Raw genomic sequence first — 22,191 nt, 5'->3', positions numbered from 1 at the left:
CGCAATCCGTTTTTCATTGTCATATTATTTGATTTTTGAAATATTGACATTTTAAATAAAAATAATTGTAATATTTTATCAGAAGCTTGATAACAAAAATGGATAAAATAATTTATCACATTTCAAAATGTTGTGGGTTATGGAGGGTTATGGGATCCAAATTGGGTTTTCCCATTTTTGACCTTAAAAACATAACATTTTGCAATTTCATTCATTAGCTAAAAAGCTTTAGAGCTTAAAAAAGTTAATAATGTACCCAGGAGCTTTGTTGTATTTCTAACAGTTACGGAGAAAATTCAATAAAACACGATTTTTCCAGCCTGAGCTAACCATGATTCCGGCAAGGTTGTCTCGTCAACAACAGATGGATTGAATCTACGAATGTGCTCTACGACGAATATGGTTTATCAGGATTGATGACAATAGCAGAATTGTCACTTTGAAATCAGATTCTGTGGATAGGAGTTCCGAATAATTTCATTAATTCAATGCCATCTTTCTATCGGCTCACCGATGATACGTCTGGCTGAAAGTAAACTGAGGCTACCGTATATTTACAACGTATATTCACAGTGGTAATCTTTCCTTACCGCATGTGAAGTAAGTTACTGTACAAACCTATATGGTTCGTTTGGAGTTGGGAGCAATATGAGCCCACAATGACATTAAATTAGCCCTCGATTTCAAATGTTAAATTAAATTGTTGACATTTTATAGCATGGGTTAAAACTATTTAATATCAGGCTCATACTTAAATGTTAAAAGGCTAATTAATTTGATGTAAATAAAATATGTACTCGATGTCCTTGATAGCATTGTTTCCGATTTATCTGTCTGTGTCAACAAAGAATCCAGCACTTGTCTTCGTTCTATGATTGTAAAAAGTATAGGTGAATGTTGTGATTGTGATTCTTGCAATTGATTGTGTCGAGTTCCACATGCACATGTGCATTGTCCTGTTGGATATGATTTTTGTCTAGAGGATGAGTCTTTCTACAGCCCAAATTAAATTCCCTGTGTATTGCTGGCAAGTAATAAAAACACGATGCAGATTAAATCTAAGATATACTAATTCTAGATTGTATTTAGCCTAGAGCTTGACGACAAACATAAATATTATTACCAACAGCTGTTAAAATGTTCAATTAAATTATAATCTCCCTTTTTAGCCAAATTCCCATGTAGAGAATAAACTATTACCGTAGGTAGCTCATGATAAGAACTAAACCCGGGACTGATTTACTTGTTTTGCCATTTTGGAAAATGATGGCCAATTTTGAAACAATGGAATCAATATTTTTTATGTATTTTTAGAACGTAGATGCAATTTTAAGACTTATATACTTTTAGCATTTTTTCTCTAAACTTGACTCGTTTAGAAGCTACATGACACAGAATGTACAACCACGTAATTTTTTTCTTAGTTGTAATACGCTATAACTCCTACTCGTAGGTAAAGAGAAAAAAATCCAAGAATAAAAACGTTCTCAAATTGCATTTAACTTTCTTAAAATATCATAAAATATAGGGTCTTCCATAAGAACAATCAAAGTTGGCAGACACATTGTAAAAATGGTGGCTAAAATTATTTATTCAACTTGACCAAAATATTTTAAAACAAAAATTCAAGGCAGTTACAATTTAACATTTTTTATATCTCTAATAATAACTTTCAAATGAAACAGCTGGCACACTAAATCAACCACCCTGTATGCATCTTCAACAATGGCCTTGCAAGACTGTAAAAAATGCAGGTATTCTTTACATTCATAAAATAAAAACTAGCAAGGTTAACAGCTGATTTGGTTATCTACAAGGTAATTGTTGCAAAAAAACAGCTGATTTTAACAATTAAGTGTAAAATACTATCAGAAGTTTGGTATTTTGACCCAATTCTCTAGTTAAGCAGTTGAAATACAGTTTGTTTGTCTTACTGATACAACCTTATTTTTGTAAGTACAGTAGACATCTCTGTTAATGATAGGTAAATTTATTTAATCAAACTGAAGAAGTCATATAAATTTGCAAACCACCATTGAGATTGAGATAAACTTATATAATTAAATTTTGTTATATTGCTACCAAATATGATAAAACCCATTCTGTTTAATTTATTTACAATTTTATTCCAATTTAAATCTTCTACAAGTTTAACACAAATAATTAAAGTTTATATTATTTATTTTAAACTTTAGGAACTTGGTAAATTGTTTAACATGAGAAGAAATTAATATATTGCTACATTTTTGTTAATGGACTGTGAAAAATAGCTGAAGAATATAGCTACTGTATGTATTTCTTTTAAAACCCAGATCATGTAAGAAACGTAAACTAAGTTACATATATTACTATATCAGGCAAATAATTATTACCCGATTAAACAAAATATTTGTTTGCATACTGTAAATACTGTTAAACCATACACTAACAAGGGAGTATGTTTTATCTATGGTTAAACTATACTCAATTATATTTTTTTTAACCAATCATTCCAGTGTACAATGTAGGTAAAATACTATACATTGTATTACTTTTTAGATGATTTTGTTACCCGATTCTTCTGTCTAAGAGACTCAGAGCAGAGCCAGTCTAATTGATACAACAAGCTTTGATTTAAAATTAAAATTCCATTCAAAAAATGAAGAGGGAATCAGAACTAGGAATTTTAATCCTCATTTTACTATTGGGTGAGTACTTAAAAATAACTCAAAATACTCATAGTTTTTATTGAGATCAACAAAATGTTTCAGTATCTTTTTTTACAAATTTTACCTATAAGCCACATTTAGGCCTGCACAAGGCCAGTAGGTAAGCAGGCTGCGAGGCAGGTTACAAGCCTCTAGAGGGTATTTCAAGGCTGAGGTAGGTAACCTGCCCGCCAAAATCTTGCTTTGTGTAAACGCGGCTATAGGGAAAAATCTGTATAGTAGTCAAGGTCTGGGACCAATGGTTACCTGCCTCAAGTATAAGGTATAACTTTAAATACACAAACCTATTGCCTACTGGTCTTGTGTAAATGTGTTTACACTTACTATTTCAATTTATTGACAAGAAGGCAACAATTAAGCAACAACCAGTAGTAGTTCTCCATGACAAGGAGTGCAGCCTTTAGCCACGTGGACGTGACATCTTAGGCCTGTTTCACATCTACCCGGCTGTCGGGTGCCGGATGTCGTTTAACCGGCAATGGGATGAAGAAGTATATGATACCTTTCACATATGCACGGCATGTGTCGTTGACGGTTAACCACTTGCCCGGCTGCCGGGTACTAGTCGAGGGATGCCGGGTGCCCCATCGGCGAAGGCCGGCTGCCGGTGTCAGTGGGTATAGCGGTCCAATGTGACTGTTCACATACAACCGGCACCTGCCATCTGTCGGGTGCACCAAGAGTACTTTTAGTTCAGTCGTTTGTAGTGTTATTGTGTATTAATTTTGGGTGTTTGTTCGCAAAGTTTTGGTCATGTCGGAAATAGACCATGAACTACTTATTAATTTAGTTCAAGAGCAGAATTATTTGAATTAAATTGAATTTTTACTCAATTTTATTTTTCATTTATTTTTGAGCGGAGCGAGCGAAGCTCTTATACGTCGACTCTTATGCATTTCGTAATACGCAAACTCCTCCTAGACGGCTGAATCGATCGTTTTCAAATTTTGCATGGTGATAAAGACCATATCGGTGAGTGCCAACATCTATATGGCGTTAAAAGATACTCTCAGGAATCCGCCCACTGGGTCTCAAAGTTTCAATGTAATCCTTATGGAAGGAGTATTTGACACATAAACAAAGACATATGATCAGCTGTTGACTTTTGAATGCAGTAGATAAAGAAAAAGCTGATAGAATTATTACACAGATATTAGAACAGAAACGGTATGGATCATAAATATAATCAAATGACGACACTAGCTTGAGGTCCGTGACGTAGGAAGTGGTGAAGGAAGTAGTAAAGGTGAGCAGTCTGGAGTGTGGAAACTGTTTATGACGATTAGATTAAGGTATCTGCATTCCTAAATTTCTATGGGAAGGGAGAAGAACAGGTCCGCGACGTAGGAAGTGGTGAAGGAAGTAGTCAAGGCGAGCTGTCCGGAGTGTGGGAACTATGTATGACGATTAGATTAAGGTATCTGCAATAATAAAATGCTATTGGAAGGGAAGGAAACAGGTCCACGACGTAGGAAGTAGTGAAGGAAGTAGTAAAGGCGAGCTGTTCGGGGGATGGGATCTGTTTATGACCATTAGATAAGGGTATTTACAAATCCTATGATGGTATGGGAAGGAAATTAGACGTCTAAGAGATTTTGTTCCTCCTTTGTATGTTAGATCTGCGTATTTTGCTTTTTTTCAAAGTCTGTTAAAGTATGGTCTGTTACTGTGGGGTAACTCCACCCACATTCTAATAATTTTAAAGCTTCAAAAAAAGGCTGTAAGACTGTTGACCAATTCAGGGTTGAGGGACCATTGTAAACCTCTTTTTAAAGCAACAGGTATCCTGACAACTGTAAATTTGTATATATTAGAGTGTGTTATTTTTGTAAAACAAAATTCACATTTCTTTAGCTCAAGAAATAATTTTCACTCATATTACACAAGGGGAAGATCTGCTTTGGATAGGCCCTACACCAGACTAACAACAGTACAGCAAAGTTTTGCTAGTATATCAGTAAAAATAGTAAATTGTTTTGCAAGTGAAATACTTGACATTCCTTGTACTCGGCTAAAACAAAAGTTGATGGTTTGGCTTGCTGACCACCCTTTTTACAGTTTGGATGAATTTTTTGCAGAACACAATTGTAATGGTAAAATTGTTATCTAGTTCTTACTTAGTCCCTAGTCAACTGTTACCTAGTCTTTCAAACACTTTGTTTAAGTACCTCACTTTTGTTTCATATATATAGTGCTGTGTTTTTCAAATGATTTTAGTTTTTATTTTCTTGTTGTCTTTGTTATATTTAAGTTTAGTGAAGATTCCATGTTATAGACCATGTTATACTATCTAGAATCTATGGCCCTTTTTGGCACCTTTTTTTGTTAACGAGGTCTATTGTAACATATGTTATTTAATGACCAATAAAGATTTATGATTTATGATTTATGAAGGGAGGGAAACTGGTCCGTGTCGTAGAAAGTGGTGAAGGAAGTAGTAAAGGCAAGCAGTCCGGACTGTGGGAACTGTTTGTGACGATCAGATTAAGGTATCTGCAATCCTAAAATGCTATGGGAAGGGAGGAAAACAGGTCTGCGACGTAGGAAGTGGTGTAGGAAGTAGTCAAGGCGAACTGTCCGGAATGTAGGAACTATTTATGACGATTAGATTAAGGTATCTGCAATCCTTAAATGCTATGGAAAGGGAGGGAAACAGGTCCGTGGAGTAGGAAGTGGTGAAGAAAGTAGTCAAGGCGAGTTGTTCGGAGTGTGGGAACTGTTTATGACGATTAGATTAAGGTATCTGCAATCCTAAAATGCTATTGGAAGGGAAGGAAGCAGGTCCGCGACGTAGGAAGTGGTGAAGGAAGTAGTAAAGGCGAGCTGTTTGGGGTGTGGGATCTCTTTGTGACCATTAGATTAAGGTATTTGCAATCCTATGATGCTATGGAAAGGGAGGGAAACAGGTCTGCGACGTAGGAAGTGGTGAAGGAAGTAGTTTAGGGGAGCTGTCCGGAGTGTGGGAACTGTTTATGACGATTAGATTAAGGTATCTGCAATCTTAAAATGCTAAGGAAAAGGAAAGAATCAGGTCCGCGATGTAGGAAGTGGTGAAGGAAGTAGTCAAGGCGAGCTGTCCGGAGTGTGGGATCTGTTCATGACGATTAGATTAAGGTATCTACAATCCTAAGATGCTATGGGAAGGGAGGAAAACAGGTCCGCGATATAGGAAGTGGTGAAGGAAGTAGTCAAGGCGAGCTGTCCGGAGTGTGGGATCTGTTTATGACCAATACATTAAGGTATTTGCAATCCAATGATGCTAAGGGAAGGGAGGGAAACAGTTCCGTTTCGTAGGAAGTGGTGAAGGAAGTAGTAAAGGTAAGCAGTCCGGAGTGTGGGAACTTTTTATGACGATTAGATTAAAGGATCTGCAATCCTAAAATGCTATGGGGAGAAAGGAAAATAGGTCCGAGACGTAGGAAGTGGTGAAGGAAGTAGTCAATGTGAGCATAGTGTGAGAACTGCCTGTGGCAGTTAGATTAATGTATCTCCAATCCTAAAATGCTATGAGAAGGGAAGGAAACAGGTCTATGACGTAGGAAATGGTGGATAGGAAGTAGTAAGGCTAACAGTGGAGAGTGTGGAACTGTCTTTGGCAATAACATTAATGTATTTGCAATCCTAAAATGCTATGGGAAGAGAGGAAAACAGGTCCACGACGTGGGGGGTGGTGAAAGAAGTAGTAAAGGTGAGCAGTGTTGAGTGTGGGAATGGATTCATGTATCTGCAATGCTAAAATGCTATGGGAAGAGACTGTAGACTGTAGGTTAAAATGATTACGAATTACGAATCGATACATATTTTCGATACATGCAATCATTTGAAATCAAAATTCACACCAGCTGATTTTTACTCCATAGAGGCTAAAAACAATTTTTACTCCCAAAAGAGTAAAAATACTACTTTAGACCCGCAACGCATGCATTAAAAACGACGGTTTTTACTGCAGTACGACAAAAACAATATAATATGAACCCTTGATGGCTCCGCTCAATTTTGTGGATGCCTCTGCGAACGCCACCTAGTATTTTATTTTATTACATAACATTGAATTGAATTTTACTCAAATTCAAACGGAATGACATTTTAAAAAATCCAAATATAAATGCAATTGCAATAAAAGTTATTTCAAAGTAACATTACAATTGCTCTATTACGTTCCATTTCCATCCATACGACACACAAGTTTCACAAGCTGGAGTACAACTGCCGGAGTGCCGGTGTCGGCGTAATGTGAAAGGGGCACTCGTGCCGGTGCCGGCTAGAAGTCGGGTTAATGGCATGCCGGGTAGATGTGAAACGAGCCTTAGTAATTACTTGACGACAAATTCTAATGGACACTTGGTTTACGGAGGTGGAATTATGGAAGCTTTGGCATGTTCTTTCCATAAGATAATCTTGGAATTCCATTTAAAGACCATGGAATAAAAGAGAGTAAGGTGTTTTTACTGGCTTTATTCATGGTGGAAGGAAAAAAAAACATAGGTGTGCTATTCCCGTCATATGCTGACGTCACCCAGATTGCAAACACCATTTCACCATTAAGAAAAAATTATAAAAACAATAACAATAAAATCAAAACAAATATACTTATATGGTAATACAATCAGGTAACTTTTTTTGCAATCTGAATGACCTCAGCAAATGACGGGAACAGCACACCTATGTATTTTGCTTCCACCATGAGCTTTATTTATAGCTTTAACATTTTTGCCACAGGTTATGTAGCCACTGAGAAAGTATTTATTGGGCCTTGCTTGGTGGTGGAAGAGCCTGAACCCTGCCCAGACCCGGACATCCAGGTGTTTTTGTTTACCAGGTAACTAAGTTTGCAAACAGATTATGTAAGTAAAAATCCGCCCCTGAAAAAACAAGAATACGAAAAACAAGACTCCCTATAGCAAATTCATAAAAAATTGAATATGCACTATTACTTTATTATTTTTTTTTTTACCTTAATAAATTGATTGGTATTATATATACAGTAGCAGAAGTATTTTGTAAACCAGTCAGTCCTCTTTGTAAAATTGAGTGTTTCATATATACCTTTACATGTACAGCTCTGTACAGATGTTTTTTGGAATTTTCTCCATATCATTAAATTTTACGACAACGCTTCAATATACAAAATTGTTTAGTTTTAAGCTCTACATGATACCTACCTAACTGTACTAAAAATTGGGCATTTTCATGTTTTCAGAGTTAAAATTTGAGAAATGTTTTTTAATTTCTAAACCACCCAACCCCGTTTCAATGAACAATCTTGCTCGTTCGCAAACTCATTCAAGTTAATCCTGCCCTACATCTTCAAGCAAAATTTTATCAAAATGGGACAAAAACCAAACGAATAGTGTTTTTGGCATCTGTGGATATCCAAAATGAAAAATTAAATCAGTCCGAGGTCTAGGTCTTACCATGTCACCTACGGTTATGAAATAATTCAATACTTCCCTATATGAAAATTTGCTCAAACGCTTTTTACTACCTAGGGAGAAAAGAGCTGCTTCAGATCCGCAACACATGTATTGAAACCGGCTATTTTTGCTGCACAGTATGACAAAATTAAAATGTATAATAAGATAAAACTTTTAATTTTGTGAAGTAATTTTCATTTTATTTCAGGAGAAATCCTGAAGTTGGACAACCTATTGATTTTTTGGAGGGATCAGACAATCTGACACATTCACACTTTAATCCGAGACATTCAAACAAATTAATCTTACATGGTTTTAATTCGGATATGAATGAAGAGGTTCTACAAAATATTAAGAAAGGTATGAATTTCAAATTTATAAAATGAGTTGAGCCAGGATAGATGAATCATGTGATTCAAGTATTAAACAGGGAAAAATTTCAACAAAGATACATCATGTCAATACCATAGATGACTAGTGCACTTCAAAGTTTATAGTGAATAGTGTGTCTACCACATAAAGTTCTTAGTGTACATAAGTCTCTACTCACCTATGGCTGGGTAGCTGAGTGGTTATAGTGCTCGCCTACTAATCAAAAGGTCGCCGGTTCGATCCTGAGAAAAGTCAGTAGCTTTTTGATGGTTCGAAACTGGACCCAGCTGTTCCTGATCATTGGGCTTTAAATAAATGATCCTGGCTAATGAAACAGCTGATCTTAGTCAGTAACAAAGCTACACAGATCATCTCACACCATTCAACACTCATCCTTCACTCATATTTGGGTTTAAATACGCACCTAAGTGGCGTCCCCATCTTAATGATTGATAATTGATAATTGATATACATCATAGTTTACACACTCATGTTTTTGTTTAGAATACTTAAAACATACCAACGTCAATGTATTTATGGCAAACTACCCGAAGCTAGTGGGAGGCGTAGAGTGCTACTTGTCGGCCGTGTCGAACATAAAACACATAGGCAAGTGTTTGGCTCCCGTGGTGACAGGGCTGCGACGACACAGATCCTTCAACATACACGTTATCGGCTTCAGTCTTGGAGGACAAGTCTGTAATCATGTGGCCAACACTCTGGGGAAACATAAGCTACCGAGAATAACAGGTTGGTTAAACGGTAAAAACTTTCAAGTTACTTTTTTGTAAAGAGCTAAATTTGAAAAAAGTATTCAATAATTCTTGAAAACCTACTTGTTTCTGAATAATAATACTCTAATGTATAACAAAAGGTAGTTAGACTTCTTTAAAACCATTTTCTGAAGAAAAACAAGACAAATTAATGGAATGAAATATGATTGTGGGATAGACCAGGTGCGTTTGGGCATCAGCAAAAATTCTTAAGCCATGACGATCTATTACAAGTTCAATGATCACGACAAGTAAGCTGATCACGAGAAGTAAGCTGATTCATTTAAAGAGTGTTATTTTTTTCCCTAAAAAGTGTTAATTCTACAAATTTTTTCACGTGTTGTTGATACTTTCAGTTCATTTGGTGAAAAAGTTTAATAATGGTGCAACATTATGGAACATCCAGTCTTGAATCAAAATTTTGGTTTCTGTGGTCGACTAAATCTTATTTTTGCTCTGGAAACAGCCTTAACAGATCCAGAAGACGTAAGTAAGAAAGATTACAGAAAATAATTTCAATAATGAATAAATCAGGACAATAAATAGGTACGTATTTAGTGTTTGTGATACCATAATAAGACCAGCTCTCGGTGTTAAATAATCCCGCACAATACTAACTACATGTATCAATCCCACAGGTTTAGATCCCGCAGGACCAGATTTCACATTGCGGGAAGAGGAGGAAAGACTAGATCCCAGCGATGCTAGGTTTGTGGATGTGATCCACACAAATGGTGGTGGTTTAGGCGACATCGAGACTTGCGGACACATAGACTTCTATGTCAACGGAGGATCTGCTCAACCTGGATGTATACTTGGAAGGGATGCAGGTAGTTCAAGGAGCAAGGAAAAAATTGTATTGATTGTAAAATATTTCCTTTAGTGAATTTCTCTATGGGGAAGAAACTATTTCCGTAGGCAGCAAGGAAAGATTTAGCTAGACCCAGGACCGATTTACATTTTCATTTTGATGTTCCTAAAGGCCAAAACACTATTCATTCAAACTTGTTTATATTTATATGCAGAGCTCTATTTGCGACAAATGAGGTGCCGGAACTGTAACCTATTTAATGTGATTAGTACCTATTATTTATGTAGCCTACCTATTTATACCTATTTATAAGTAAATTTGTCCCGAATTTGAAAAATTTGACATTAATTTGTAAAGATGGATAAACAGGAATGAGTTCACGAACCAGCTAGATCGGGTCTCTCAGGAAGAAGAAAATGTTTAATGTGTGAAAAGCTCTGTTTACCTTTTCATTTGGTACCAGAAAAACGAAACTGCACTCTTTAAGTAAGAGTTTTAAGGTGTAAGTAAGAGTGTACTTTTGGCCCACCTTGGAGTCTAGAGGAAAACTGTCAACATGTGCACTTTTAAACCATAAAAGTTTTCCTGGTGTTACCCACTGAAAGGTTAAGTGGGGTGGGGTTATCCATAGTTTTGCCTAATCCTGTACATGGATGCAGTTAGGGTTAGGAGTTATCCATGTTTGCTGCAGACATCTTACTTGGGCATATTGTTCTCTAGACATCATATCCTGTAATCACTTCAGAGCGCCAAAATATTTCGCTGAGTCAATCAATAGCAGAGTTGGTTTCCTGGGTTGGAAGTGCGAAGACTATCTCGACATTTCACTGAATACATGTGAGCCCAAAAGACCGCTGATTCCTATGGGTGAACACTGTCCTATCGGGTATGTATGTTTTAAATGATATATAAATACAGGCAAAATAAGGTAAACATGTGTACGATAGATGAACAGGATTAGTAGCTATCCATCGCTTTGTTTTTTAAATATTTTTTTATCAACTATTGCTATAGCAGTACAATTACATCTCTAGAATAATATATCTCTAAAAAAATACCCCTATAGAGAATATAAGCTTTATCTTAGATCTCATGGTAGGACCGAGACACGGGATGGATTGTCCCTAGATGCCAAAAACACCAGCACTTGCACCCTGGCTAACAAATTAGGAAATAAATATAATAGCTAAAATGTTCTCTAATTACTTTCATTAATTAGCAATTTATAAAAGCACATTACATAATGGTTAATTCAAAACTTCGTTTTAAAACACCATATTAAAAACAAATTCCAAGGGGTTCCCAGACCTCCGAATATTTGTTATCTGTTGCAGCCCCCTGTTCTAAATTCTGCAGGCGCTCATAGATGTTACATATGTATCAATAAAATGGTGTGGCTTAAAATATGTTTCAGAAGCTCAGGTGTGTATCTCGTTGAGACTGCTTTAGAAGAACCTTTTGCTCTTGGAGACTACGCCAGTGAATATTATCAAAACAGAAAACCAATCATTTGAGTAATCGAGTATAGGCCTACATTAATGTAGTCCTTGGTGGTTGAGGAGGAGGAGGAGAAGTGTAAAGATGGACAGTTGCTCCCTCAATAATTGGAGGAAATAACTATGACCGTTTATAAAAATAGAATTAGCATACAAACAAGTTTTTTTTATATTTTATAAACTTGCCTCCCTCAAATAAAATTCTTACATCATGTTCTGGCCTAGTTGTATCAAAGTATTTTTTTTTTAGCGACCGCCCCATTTCTATAGTTTAATCTATTATTAATATTTGTTGTGATCTGGAGAACATTTTTATAGATAACTAGCTGTGTACCCGTTCTACGCACGGGGATCTTATAATATTCAGTTGAAACCTTCTTATATAACGAACAGCAGTTGGTTTGCATATTTTAAGATATGCTGGCCAAACTATTATACATAGCTTCATTTTATGTTGTTTTTTGTTGTTCCGGATCGGTATGACAATCAATAAAAGGTTAAATTACCTCTGTGTCTGCCGGTCGATCCTATAACGGTAGGCTTACTTTTATTTTTACTATCTGATCTCGTTTGCATGGCTCAATCACGTCCTGGTTGAAGTTCGTTCGCTACGCTCACTCACCTGTATGTTGGAGCTCGTTCGCTGCGCTCACTTTCCTTCAGGTTAGCTCGTTCGCTACGCTCACTTGCCTTCAGGTTAGCTCGTTCGCTACGCTCACTCGCCTCCAGGTTGCAAATTAGCTGTTGTCATAAATGTAAAAGAAATAATAGTGCTAGTGCTGCACCCTGTTGGTAATCCTTGTAACTTTAATGCTATTGAACATCACAGAACAGAACCAACTTGTTTAATTGAAACAGCTGTTAAGATTCAATAATTTCATTTCTCATAAGGTTAACATGGGCTTCCAGAAATTCCACGTCAAAAATCGACAAAAACTTGATTTTCAAGGGTTTACTGTTAAATATCTAACTGTCTCATATTCGATGAAATACGTCTAAAACCATCTCATATATGTATAGTATTTGGAAAATAAGTTTCAGGCGGGACAGTGCTATAGTTATTGAGGAGTAGTTGTAATAAAGTGCGTATTTTAGCGTTACCAAGAGAATGACAGATAGACAGACAGACAGACAGACAGACAGACAGACAGAAATTGAGATAAGGTTTGATTCGGTTTCTCTGACCTATGAAATGTAAAAATAACCAAAAAGTTCATTATTCTAAGCAATGTACAGACAAAACTCTAATTTTATTTATATAGATGATGAGCTGTTATTTTTTGTTTGAAAAGCACTTCTTTACAAATGTACTCCTTGGTTGATTTGGTAAGAAGTACCAGGGGACCGAGCTTTGATCGGATAAAATCATAAGTATACTCTGTTTGATAAGAATATTTCATATTGTATAGACCTATACCTGTTAGTAGAATATTGAGATTAAAATAATAAGTTATGGAGGATATTGATCAAATTAGAATAAAAGAATCATCATCAAATGGGTGTTTTAATTTTTACTTTAACAATTTTTGAGTTTGAGTTTGGGGTGGAAATTTGGCCCCCCTGAACCCAATAGAGTGGTTTTCCATAAGATATTTTTTGAGAGGTATAACAAATAGTGTAAGCTTATTCTAAATACATATAAATATACATACAAAATACATAATTATATATACATTTTATTATTATGTTCAGCTATAAAATACTATAAAACATCATAAAAAATCAAATATTTTTTTCAGACAGGTATGCGCCTAATTTTTTAGAAGTATATAAAATTGTGTAAACATATCCTAAATACATATAAAATACATAATTAAATAATATAAATATACATTTTATTATTGTTTACAGCTATAAAATACTATAAAACGACATAAAAAATAGTCTAATATATTTTTTCCTTGTAATGTTTCAGTGATACTGGGATTTTTGGTAAATAAATAAGACGAAGGTCCTCACAAATTAGTTTTAAGAAGTGACTAAATGACCTTTAGAAAAGTTAGATGGTTTGTCCTTGCAAATAATCCTTACTCATCTGTTTTTGTTTTGATTTAATCCTAATGTGTGTCCAAGTTTAGCAGCCTTTCTTAACCAAACAAAAACATATTTTCTTATGTTCATGTATTCTTGCTACTCTGATTTTAAAATTTTATTCAAGGGAAACAAATGGGATCATTTACTTAGTTTGTTTTGGTAGACAAATTAAACAAAAAAGGGAAAACGATATTTTAAAGTTTATACTAAGGCAGTATTGAATCTTCAAATAAAATTTAAACCTTTTTATTTTGTCTAACTTAGCTAGTAATTTACTACAACCACAACTGTTACCAGTTTTCAAAATTGTGATACTATAAATGGTTATTTTCCTAATTTAACTGATAAAAAAAACTACTTTTCTGACTCTTGAGCATTAATTAAAGTATTATATTGTCTGTGCTTGAGTGCATAATGATAAGCAATGCCAACTCATTATCTTCAAAACAGTCAACAAACAAGACAGTCTGGATTGAACAATACAAGTTTTGTTAGCAGCTACTGTTTATTTATGAAATATCCAAGAAAGTAAGTATGTTTAATTAATTCTATACTAACTCAGCAAGATTTAAAAATATCACTGAAGGTATAAAATCATATGTATAATCAAACTCAATAATAATTGATGATTGTTCTATAGATACAGTTCAATCATTAGGTCCTCATAGGCTACAATATACAAAATTGAGATTGATGTCGTTTACAAAATTAATTTATTTTGATTTTAGTAAAGTAATTTTAGCAGACTCATTTTTCGAAGTCGTCCGGTTGTAGAAGGATTTTCCGCTGACATGTCAGCATTGCCCGGGGTGCGCCCGATTGTGATGTCGTTCATAGCGTGGAATGGTCACAATCTTCGGGGAGGTTCCTTCTGTGCAACTTCAATGATAGGCACTTTTCTTCATAACAGGCGGTTTATCGTGTCCCTTCAAGGCAAGAAAAGTAGATGGAGGAATCAAAGAAATGGATTGCCTCAGGGTAGCGTCTTAGCCCCAGCTCTTTATAAGATTTACACTAACAACCAACCGTTGCCAAACGCTACACGTCAGTATATATATGCCGATGATACGGCGGTGGCGGCACAAGGTAGTAGTTTTGAAGAGGTGGAACAGAAGCTGACTATGACTCTAAATGAACTTTCCCAGTACTATGACGCAAATCACCTCAAGCCGAACCCTGCTAAGACCCAAGTTTGTGCCTTTCACCTAAACAATAGAGAAGCAAGCCGTGAGTTGAATGTGAGGTGGCGGGGAGACCGTCTTCAGCATTGTCCTACATCCAAATATCTTGGTGTCATACTGGACCGCACACTGACATTTAAGGCGCATTGCACTGCGACAAGAGGTAAAGTCTCAGCAAGGAATAATATCATCAGGAAGCTCACCAGCAGATGCTGGGGTGCTAACCCCAATGTCCTCAGAACCTCACCTTTAGCGCTCAGTGTTGTCGGCTGCGGAGTACGCTGCACCAGTATGGAATGCATCGTCACATGTAAAAAAGGTTGATATTGCAGTCAATGACATGGCTCGGATTGTAACTGGGATTTTGAAACCAACCCCAGTATACAAACTCCATCCTATCATAGGGATCGCCCCTCCATCAATCCGACGTGATGTCACTACCAACACAGAAAGGACTAAGCAAGAGACAGACCCTCGTCACCCATTACACGGCCACCAACCTGCAGAGCGACGGCTTCGGTCCAGAAAGAGCTTTTTATAACAGACACGAGTCCTGGATGGATCACTCTCAAGCAATCGGGTGGCAAGGTGGGAGGCCACGTTGACTAACCCTCCCATACCAGTCAGGGAGGAACTGGCTCCTGGTGAAGGCCTTCATTACACGGTGTGGAAGACCCTAAATCAAATTAGGGTTGAGGTACCAAAATGCAAGACAAACATGCAGAAATGGGGTCTCTTACCAGACGAAGAAAACATCTTGTGCGTGTGTGGTGCTGTTCAGGATCTTGGCCATCTGCTGATCTGCCCACGCCTAGACCAGTCTTGCACATTAGATGATCTTTTACATGCGAATAACAAAGCCATATCGGTAGCTAATTTTTGGAAAAGCGAAGTCTGATTTCCGGAATACGGAAAGTAAGTAGTAATTTTAGCTATTCAAAATTTATTTTCAAATAAAAATATCATGCATAACATATTTGATTATATGAAGATGAATAAACATACACAATTACATCAAAGTAAATGGTTGTTTTGTACCTTGTACGAATGAAAATATTAAACTTAGAACTACAGTGATTTGTTTTCAAATTTGATATACCTAATTACAGTACCGTTTTTGTGATAAAATCTTTGTATGTTTTCAAACACTTTTTAATAAAGACCAATGACCTTAAATTTGAGATATTACTTTCAATTAAAAAAAAAACAAAAAAGTCAGATCAAAATAAAAATGAAAACTAAATAATATTCCTCCAAGTCATCTATGAATATTAAGATTAATAAGCCTTACCAAGAGTAGAAACAATTTAGACCACTATAATCACTATGGCACCAGCAAGGTTATAACCAATAAGGCACCAGCAGGATTAACAGCTGATTGGATAAGCTGCAAGGTGATTGTTACAACAGCTGATCTTACAGTGGAATGTTAGTAGCCTTCACTGACCCAGTTGGCCAGTTGGTCAGAAACTAGTCTGTGATTGGTTTGTTATACAACCAATGCCTTGAACATGACATCCAGTACAGCCATATTGTTGTGAGTATATTCATCTTGAGTATGTTATTTATTATTACGGTAAGTAGGCCTAATTTCTTAGAGATATTATTCTAGTCTATGAACCTATTTATCTAAATTTCGGTGGAGAAATCAATAATATGTGTTAAATTAACGATGTTTAGAGAAATTTAGAAAGAAGAAGATTTAGAGAAATTTAATTGTTTAGAGAAGAATAGGTAAATGAATCTATTCATCTAAATCTAAATTTTAGTTGAGAAACCAGTGCACAATTATGTGCACAACCAATAACATGTTGAATGAATATGTTTTCTATTTTGAAGTAAAAAATATTTAGGACACAAAACTAAGCTACATTGTTTACATAGGCCTACGAGTTGAAAAAATATCTTTTTATTAAAAGGATACCAATAATTGAAAAATATGTATTCCAACTCAATTTTGATACAGGTTTTAAAATTTTAAAATAAATCATAAATATAACGGTTATCTTCAATCTTCCATTCTTTGAGGATTATTTTTTTTAATTACAGATTTAAGATATAAATTTAAAGTTACTTTTGGAGGTAGTACAAATAAGTTGTTGTATAGATACTATTATAGAAATTTCCACCTTTAAATACCGGTATAGCAAAACAAAGAAAAAAATAGATATGTCATTAATACAAGAATCAACTGAAGAGTTGGTTCATGAAACATAGTTATATTATGAATATAACAGAAGACATTCTTATAAAATTACTACAGTCAGATTGGTTTTAGATGATTCACAACCGATTCTTGTAAAATAAATAACAGAATCAGTTTTACTGGATGCAACCAACATGCAACTAACTGTCTTGGATTAAACAAATCTGAATTCAAAACAAATGAAGACCAACTTCAGCTTACAAATTTTAATTTTGGCTTTACTTTTGGGTAAGTAATGCTTTAAATTTGCTTAGTTACTAGTCAAATTTGTTAAATTGGATAAATCTATTTAACTCTGTAAGACATAAAGACATAAGACATTTATTGATATTCAAGCAAAATACATTCAATCGATCTTGTCATGGTAACTTAATGCAAAAGCCAATAATACAACAATAAAACATGCTACATAAAATTAAAGGTCATAAAAATACCAAAATCACATTTCGTGATAAAAAAAAAACATTTTGTGATCACGGTGAAATTAAGGGGCGTCTTCTTGGTCTCATGGAGACATCGTGTTGTTGCAATGAAGAAATATTAATAATGAATAACAAAAATTGTATTGCAAGAATTAATAGAGTTTATGAATTTAATTTAAAAATTTGGGTTACTTGTAGAAGAACTTGATAAAATATCATAGAAAATATGAGAAATAAAATCTCCCACAAAAATTGCCAGTGGCTTGAGTGAACCCTGTTCCTCCTCGCAGCTGGAAATTCTTTACATATTGAAAATAATCCAACTGACTTCATAATATTTACCATCAATGTACCATAAATTAAATTATATATTTACCATTTATTTGATTGTTTTAGAAGTTTAAAAAAATTGCCTATCAAACATTTGAAAAACTGCTGTGTAGAGGAAGGGAGTGGTCAAGTTGTATTAACTTTTAATTATTCAATTTTTTGTATCGATATAATCAAGTGCAATGTTCGGACCAAAGGGTGAACATGTCTGGAGTAGTGTCGGATGATTTTAGTTTTAGATGGATGGTTATTCGTTTTTTTACAAGTGTTTGTGAATAGTTAAAAACCAATCCCACAAAAATTGAAATTGAACCTTTAGTAAAAAAAAAAATATTGTTCGTCAAGCTAAAACTAGGACCACCTGACACCGTATTCCAGGCATTACCTTATATTTAGTATGAGAGTGATTCAGAGGTGTTGTGTTTTAGATCTTGTGTACACCAAAAAACATCACGTAGGACCATGTTTGGTGGTGACAGAGCCAGAGCCATGCCCTGACCCAGACTATATACAGTTATATTTGTATACCAGGTACATCATGTCACATTAAGTCAGTCTGTAGATAAATATTATATACTTTGTACCTTTATCGATCTGATGTCTTACATAAGTTTTATATTTATCATAATTCAAGTCATGTAAAGCCTTATATCAAGAAGCTCACTCAGAACAATCTATATTAACTGCTATTAACCCTAAGTAATTTCGCAAACTGTTACCGATTAAATGATAAAAATTAATTTCCAAATAGCCTCTATGAGGATACAGCTTTTATGGCAGTAAAAACTGACTCCTTAAAAAAAACCAACATGTTAATAAATTACCTGAAAATACAAAAAAAGTCTAATACCACTTGTAACAATATGTTTACACTTATACTGTTGACTCACAAGAGGCTAAATACATATAAAAGATGGTAAGTGGTGATCGATTTTGTTTCGACACTCCCATCATCATCAGACCCAATAAAAAACATAAAAAATGCAAATGGCGTTAAAACACACAAAACATTCCAAATAAAAATATGCCAAGCAAAGTAGAGTTTAAACTTGAAACCAAAAATGTATGAGCAGGCTAAATGTAAAACAACAATAATGCTTTTAACGACTATTTTTAAAATGACAAACTAATGTGAAAACATTAAAGTGCAACTTTTTATATTGTTTATTGGACTTGGGCCTAGGAATATATTTGTTTGTATCCATACTGATTTCATGAGTCTTTCACAGTCTTTTCAAGATTTCCCTCTAACGTTGGTTTGTGAACAATTAAGAAAATATATTGTGTTACTCTATGTACCTATTCTATTACAGAGAAAATCCTGAAAATGGACAATACATTGAATTCTTCGAGTCATCAGACAACCTAACATCTTCCAACTTCAATCCAAAGAACTCAAACAAAATAATCATCCATGGTTTTAATACTGATATGAATTTAGACGTTCTGCAAAATATTAAGGCAGGTAGGGTTTTTGTAATTTACAAGCATTTTTCACGTCTAGTCAAAATTATAGAACACCAGAACTAAATTAGTTCTAGTTAAATATTAAAGTTTATAAACCAACATTGAAGCGCTCTCTTGGCACATTTACAGTAGTTTGAAACTTTTTGTCAAATGGACACTTTTTGGTCTCGAAAGTGTCACCACTAAGAAGTAAGGTACTGAGGAATCTCGCTTATGGGACAACCGTCCGCTCTCAAGTGTACCAGTACCATCTGAACCTTCCTTCTCTGTAGTGTCAATTATCAACTAGAGAGGGTAAATGATTATTATTTTTTTAGAATATCTGAAGCAGAATGATGCAAACATATGGATGGTCAACTACCCCAAACTGGTGGAGAAGTCATGGTGCTACCTTACAGCTATTGTCAACATAGAACACGTAGGAAAGTGTTTGGCTCCGGTAGTGACAGGGTTGCGCCGACACAAATCCAACGATATACACATCATAGGCTTTAGTCTAGGAGCACAAGTCGCTAACTATTTGGCCAACACTCTGGGGAAAAATAAACTTCCGAGAATAACAGGTTAGTTTTACTATTTCAGTTTGCATTACTATTGTTAATTATTGTTCTTTGTGAAGCAAATAAATATGTTAAAATGAATTATTTCGGAATATAAATGGAGGGCAATAATGTTTTGTTTTATTTAACACAAAATTACCAAAGTTATGGATACGGTTTGGACTGTTCCCTTAGAAAAACATAAAAAAATGCTAATTTTGTAGAAACACAAAACCTTATCGTGGAAGCGGGATGTCTAGTCCTATCCAGAAGATTTTATTTTAAGGGGAATTGCATATTTTTGGAGTATATTGGAGTTGAATTGTAATTGGTTATGTGTTTAAACAATCAACGTGGACAACATTGGCGGCATTAGAATTTGTCATTGGTTAATAACTAAAAATAGTAATACAGTATCCATAAATATATAGATTAACTAAACTTGTTTTAAACATTCTACAGGCTTAGACCCTGCAGGCCCTGGATTTACGCTGATGAGTAAGACTCGTAGACTTGATCCTAGTGATGCCAAATTTGTCGACGTGATTCACACAAACGGCGGCTTGCAGGGAGACATTCAAACTTGTGGCCACATTGATTTCTATATGAATGGAGGAATCACTCAACCCGGGTGTTTTGATGATAAACAAGGTAGGCCTACAGTTTAGAAATTTTAATTAATTTATTCTTTGCAAATAAGGATTAGCATTAACTTTAGACAAAAACTGATAAGTGATATAGGCCTGTGTTTGGAGTAGAACAGCTGTTTGATTTGTGACAAAATAACAATCCATTTAAAGCAGTTGACAAAAACTAATGAAGATAGGTAATTGAATAGTGATAGACATTAAATTTCAGTACAGATATATTCATAGGAGGTGTTTATATGAATATATATATATATATATGAATATATATGAGGGTTGAAAATAATCACAATATATTATGGAAAGTCAGACAAAATTAATAAATAATTTATATCAAACTGTTGTAGCACGTTCTGGCATCCGCGGTAACTCGTATCGTGCTGTATAAACCAAATAGACCATAAAATGTATATATTTTCTATACTTAATTTAGTGTTAAATAATCAGTGTAAGAGACCCTTAAAGATGCCACACCTCACAGCAGAATATGCAGAGGCCTGTGGCCAGTACAACCACAACAAGCACCCAATCTGTAATATTTATTTCACTCAAATGAAGATTTTTATCCAATGTGATATATTATGTTGTCTAGATTTTCTCAACTGTAATCACCGTCGAGCTACAATATACTTTTCCGAGTCCATCAACAGCAAAGTTGGTTTTCTCGGTTGGAAATGCAAAGGATATTTGGATTATATCCGTGGTAAATGCAAACCCAAAACCACTATGGTTCTGATGGGGGAACACTGTTCTGCTGGGTAAGTACAGTAACAGATATTTAACGAGTTCAATAAATAACTGGACTCATTTACTTGATCAGTAATCTCTACAATGAATAATATTACAATTTTGAAGATGCTCCAGGAACAAGAAAGCATCAATGTTTAAGAAATAAATAAAACTCTTTAATCGGATCACTAGTTATTTTGTTAGTGCCATTTAATGTTTGAATCTTCACAATACCAAAACGCTTTTCATCGACATTCCAATATCTGTTGCAGAAGTACTGGTCTGATCATCGCCTACACTGCCTCAGAGAAACCTTTTGCCCTAGGCAACTGGACTAGTGCATCTTACCACAAAAGACTACCAAAACTGGAGTTTACCGAATTCCCAAATGATAGCAGATCACTTTCGTCAAATAATCCAGTACAAAGGATATTTCTAGATTATTACCTAATTAGACAGCTGAACATCACACACAGTCTATCGTAAATACTGCGAAACCTTGATGAATCAAATTTTAATGTATCAAATTTATCAATGCATTAAAAACCTTCAACCACTCTACTTCAAGAAATGGAAGATCTAATTAAAAAGAAATACTGTGAATTAAAGCTTAATGATTTGAGCTTTTTGCACAACTTTTACTGTAGACCCTCTCTTAACTGGTCCTTGATCAAACGCCGCTCTGATTAACCACTATGCCCGGGTAAAACTTGTTGGTTTGACTTACATTCTCTTAAAATCTAGAGACTTCCGTCATTGACTATTGGATACTGAAGCTGTATTGATAGTCAACGCTTCAGTTTAATATAGATATCCATTGCAGTAATAGCACAAAAACTTGTACGTGCAGGTATAGTTTTGTTATAAACCTCACTTTTCAAGTAAACTTTAGTGTACGGCTAGACATAAATCTATCTATTGTGAATAATTTCATTGCAATAATATGTCAAAGAATTTATAAATACGGAGCTATAAGGTTGAAATGTGTTCCGATTCCTTAAGTAAAAACTAGTAAGTCCTATTTCCTGTCTAGTTTTTATCTTCTCCATTAAATTTTCTGTA

General features: G+C 34.9%; 2 protein-coding genes across 2 annotated transcripts; both read left to right on the top strand.

Moving 5' to 3' along the window:
* Positions 1-895: 895 nt before the first annotated feature.
* LOC128986743 (pancreatic triacylglycerol lipase-like) lies at positions 896-11,861 on the top strand. The gene is made up of 8 exons (XM_054407250.1): positions 896-1,031; positions 2,539-2,687; positions 7,428-7,527; positions 8,331-8,482; positions 8,999-9,244; positions 9,906-10,097; positions 10,799-10,964; positions 11,493-11,861. The coding sequence occupies exons 2-8, from the start codon at positions 2,639-2,641 to the stop codon at positions 11,590-11,592; spliced, it is 1,005 nt and encodes a 334-aa protein (XP_054263225.1). The 5' UTR covers positions 896-1,031; positions 2,539-2,638; the 3' UTR covers positions 11,593-11,861.
* A 2,168-nt stretch (positions 11,862-14,029) lies between these two features.
* LOC128986287 (lipase member I-like) lies at positions 14,030-21,751 on the top strand. The gene is made up of 8 exons (XM_054406566.1): positions 14,030-14,136; positions 17,068-17,223; positions 18,176-18,278; positions 19,061-19,212; positions 19,532-19,777; positions 20,216-20,404; positions 20,993-21,158; positions 21,402-21,751. The coding sequence occupies exons 2-8, from the start codon at positions 17,175-17,177 to the stop codon at positions 21,613-21,615; spliced, it is 1,119 nt and encodes a 372-aa protein (XP_054262541.1). The 5' UTR covers positions 14,030-14,136; positions 17,068-17,174; the 3' UTR covers positions 21,616-21,751.
* The last annotated feature ends 440 nt before the right edge of the window (positions 21,752-22,191 follow it).

This window comes from Macrosteles quadrilineatus, unplaced genomic scaffold (genome assembly GCF_028750875.1).
Source record: "Macrosteles quadrilineatus isolate MER2022 unplaced genomic scaffold, UCM_ALF_1.0 Scaffold_2__2_contigs__length_208266976, whole genome shotgun sequence".
NCBI classification, from domain to species: Eukaryota; Metazoa; Arthropoda; class Insecta; order Hemiptera; family Cicadellidae; genus Macrosteles; species Macrosteles quadrilineatus.
The sequence above is the reverse complement of the archived record's forward strand: the minus strand, read 5'-3'. Positions and strand labels throughout refer to the sequence as shown.

Bases quoted from the DNA above. Each gene is read 5' to 3' on its own strand.
- LOC128986743 (XM_054407250.1), top strand. From the start codon at position 2,639: ATGAAGAGGGAATCAGAACTAGGAATTTTAATCCTCATTTTACTATTG. The intron at 7,528-8,330 runs GTAACTAAGTTT...ATTTTATTTCAG, and splicing joins CAGGTGTTTTTGTTTACCAG to GAGAAATCCTGAAGTTGGAC. The intron at 10,098-10,798 runs GTAGTTCAAGGA...ATTGTTCTCTAG, and splicing joins TATACTTGGAAGGGATGCAG to ACATCATATCCTGTAATCAC.
- LOC128986287 (XM_054406566.1), top strand. From the start codon at position 17,175: ATGAAGACCAACTTCAGCTTACAAATTTTAATTTTGGCTTTACTTTTG. The intron at 18,279-19,060 runs GTACATCATGTC...ATTCTATTACAG, and splicing joins CAGTTATATTTGTATACCAG to AGAAAATCCTGAAAATGGAC. The intron at 20,405-20,992 runs GTAGGCCTACAG...TATGTTGTCTAG, and splicing joins GTGTTTTGATGATAAACAAG to ATTTTCTCAACTGTAATCAC.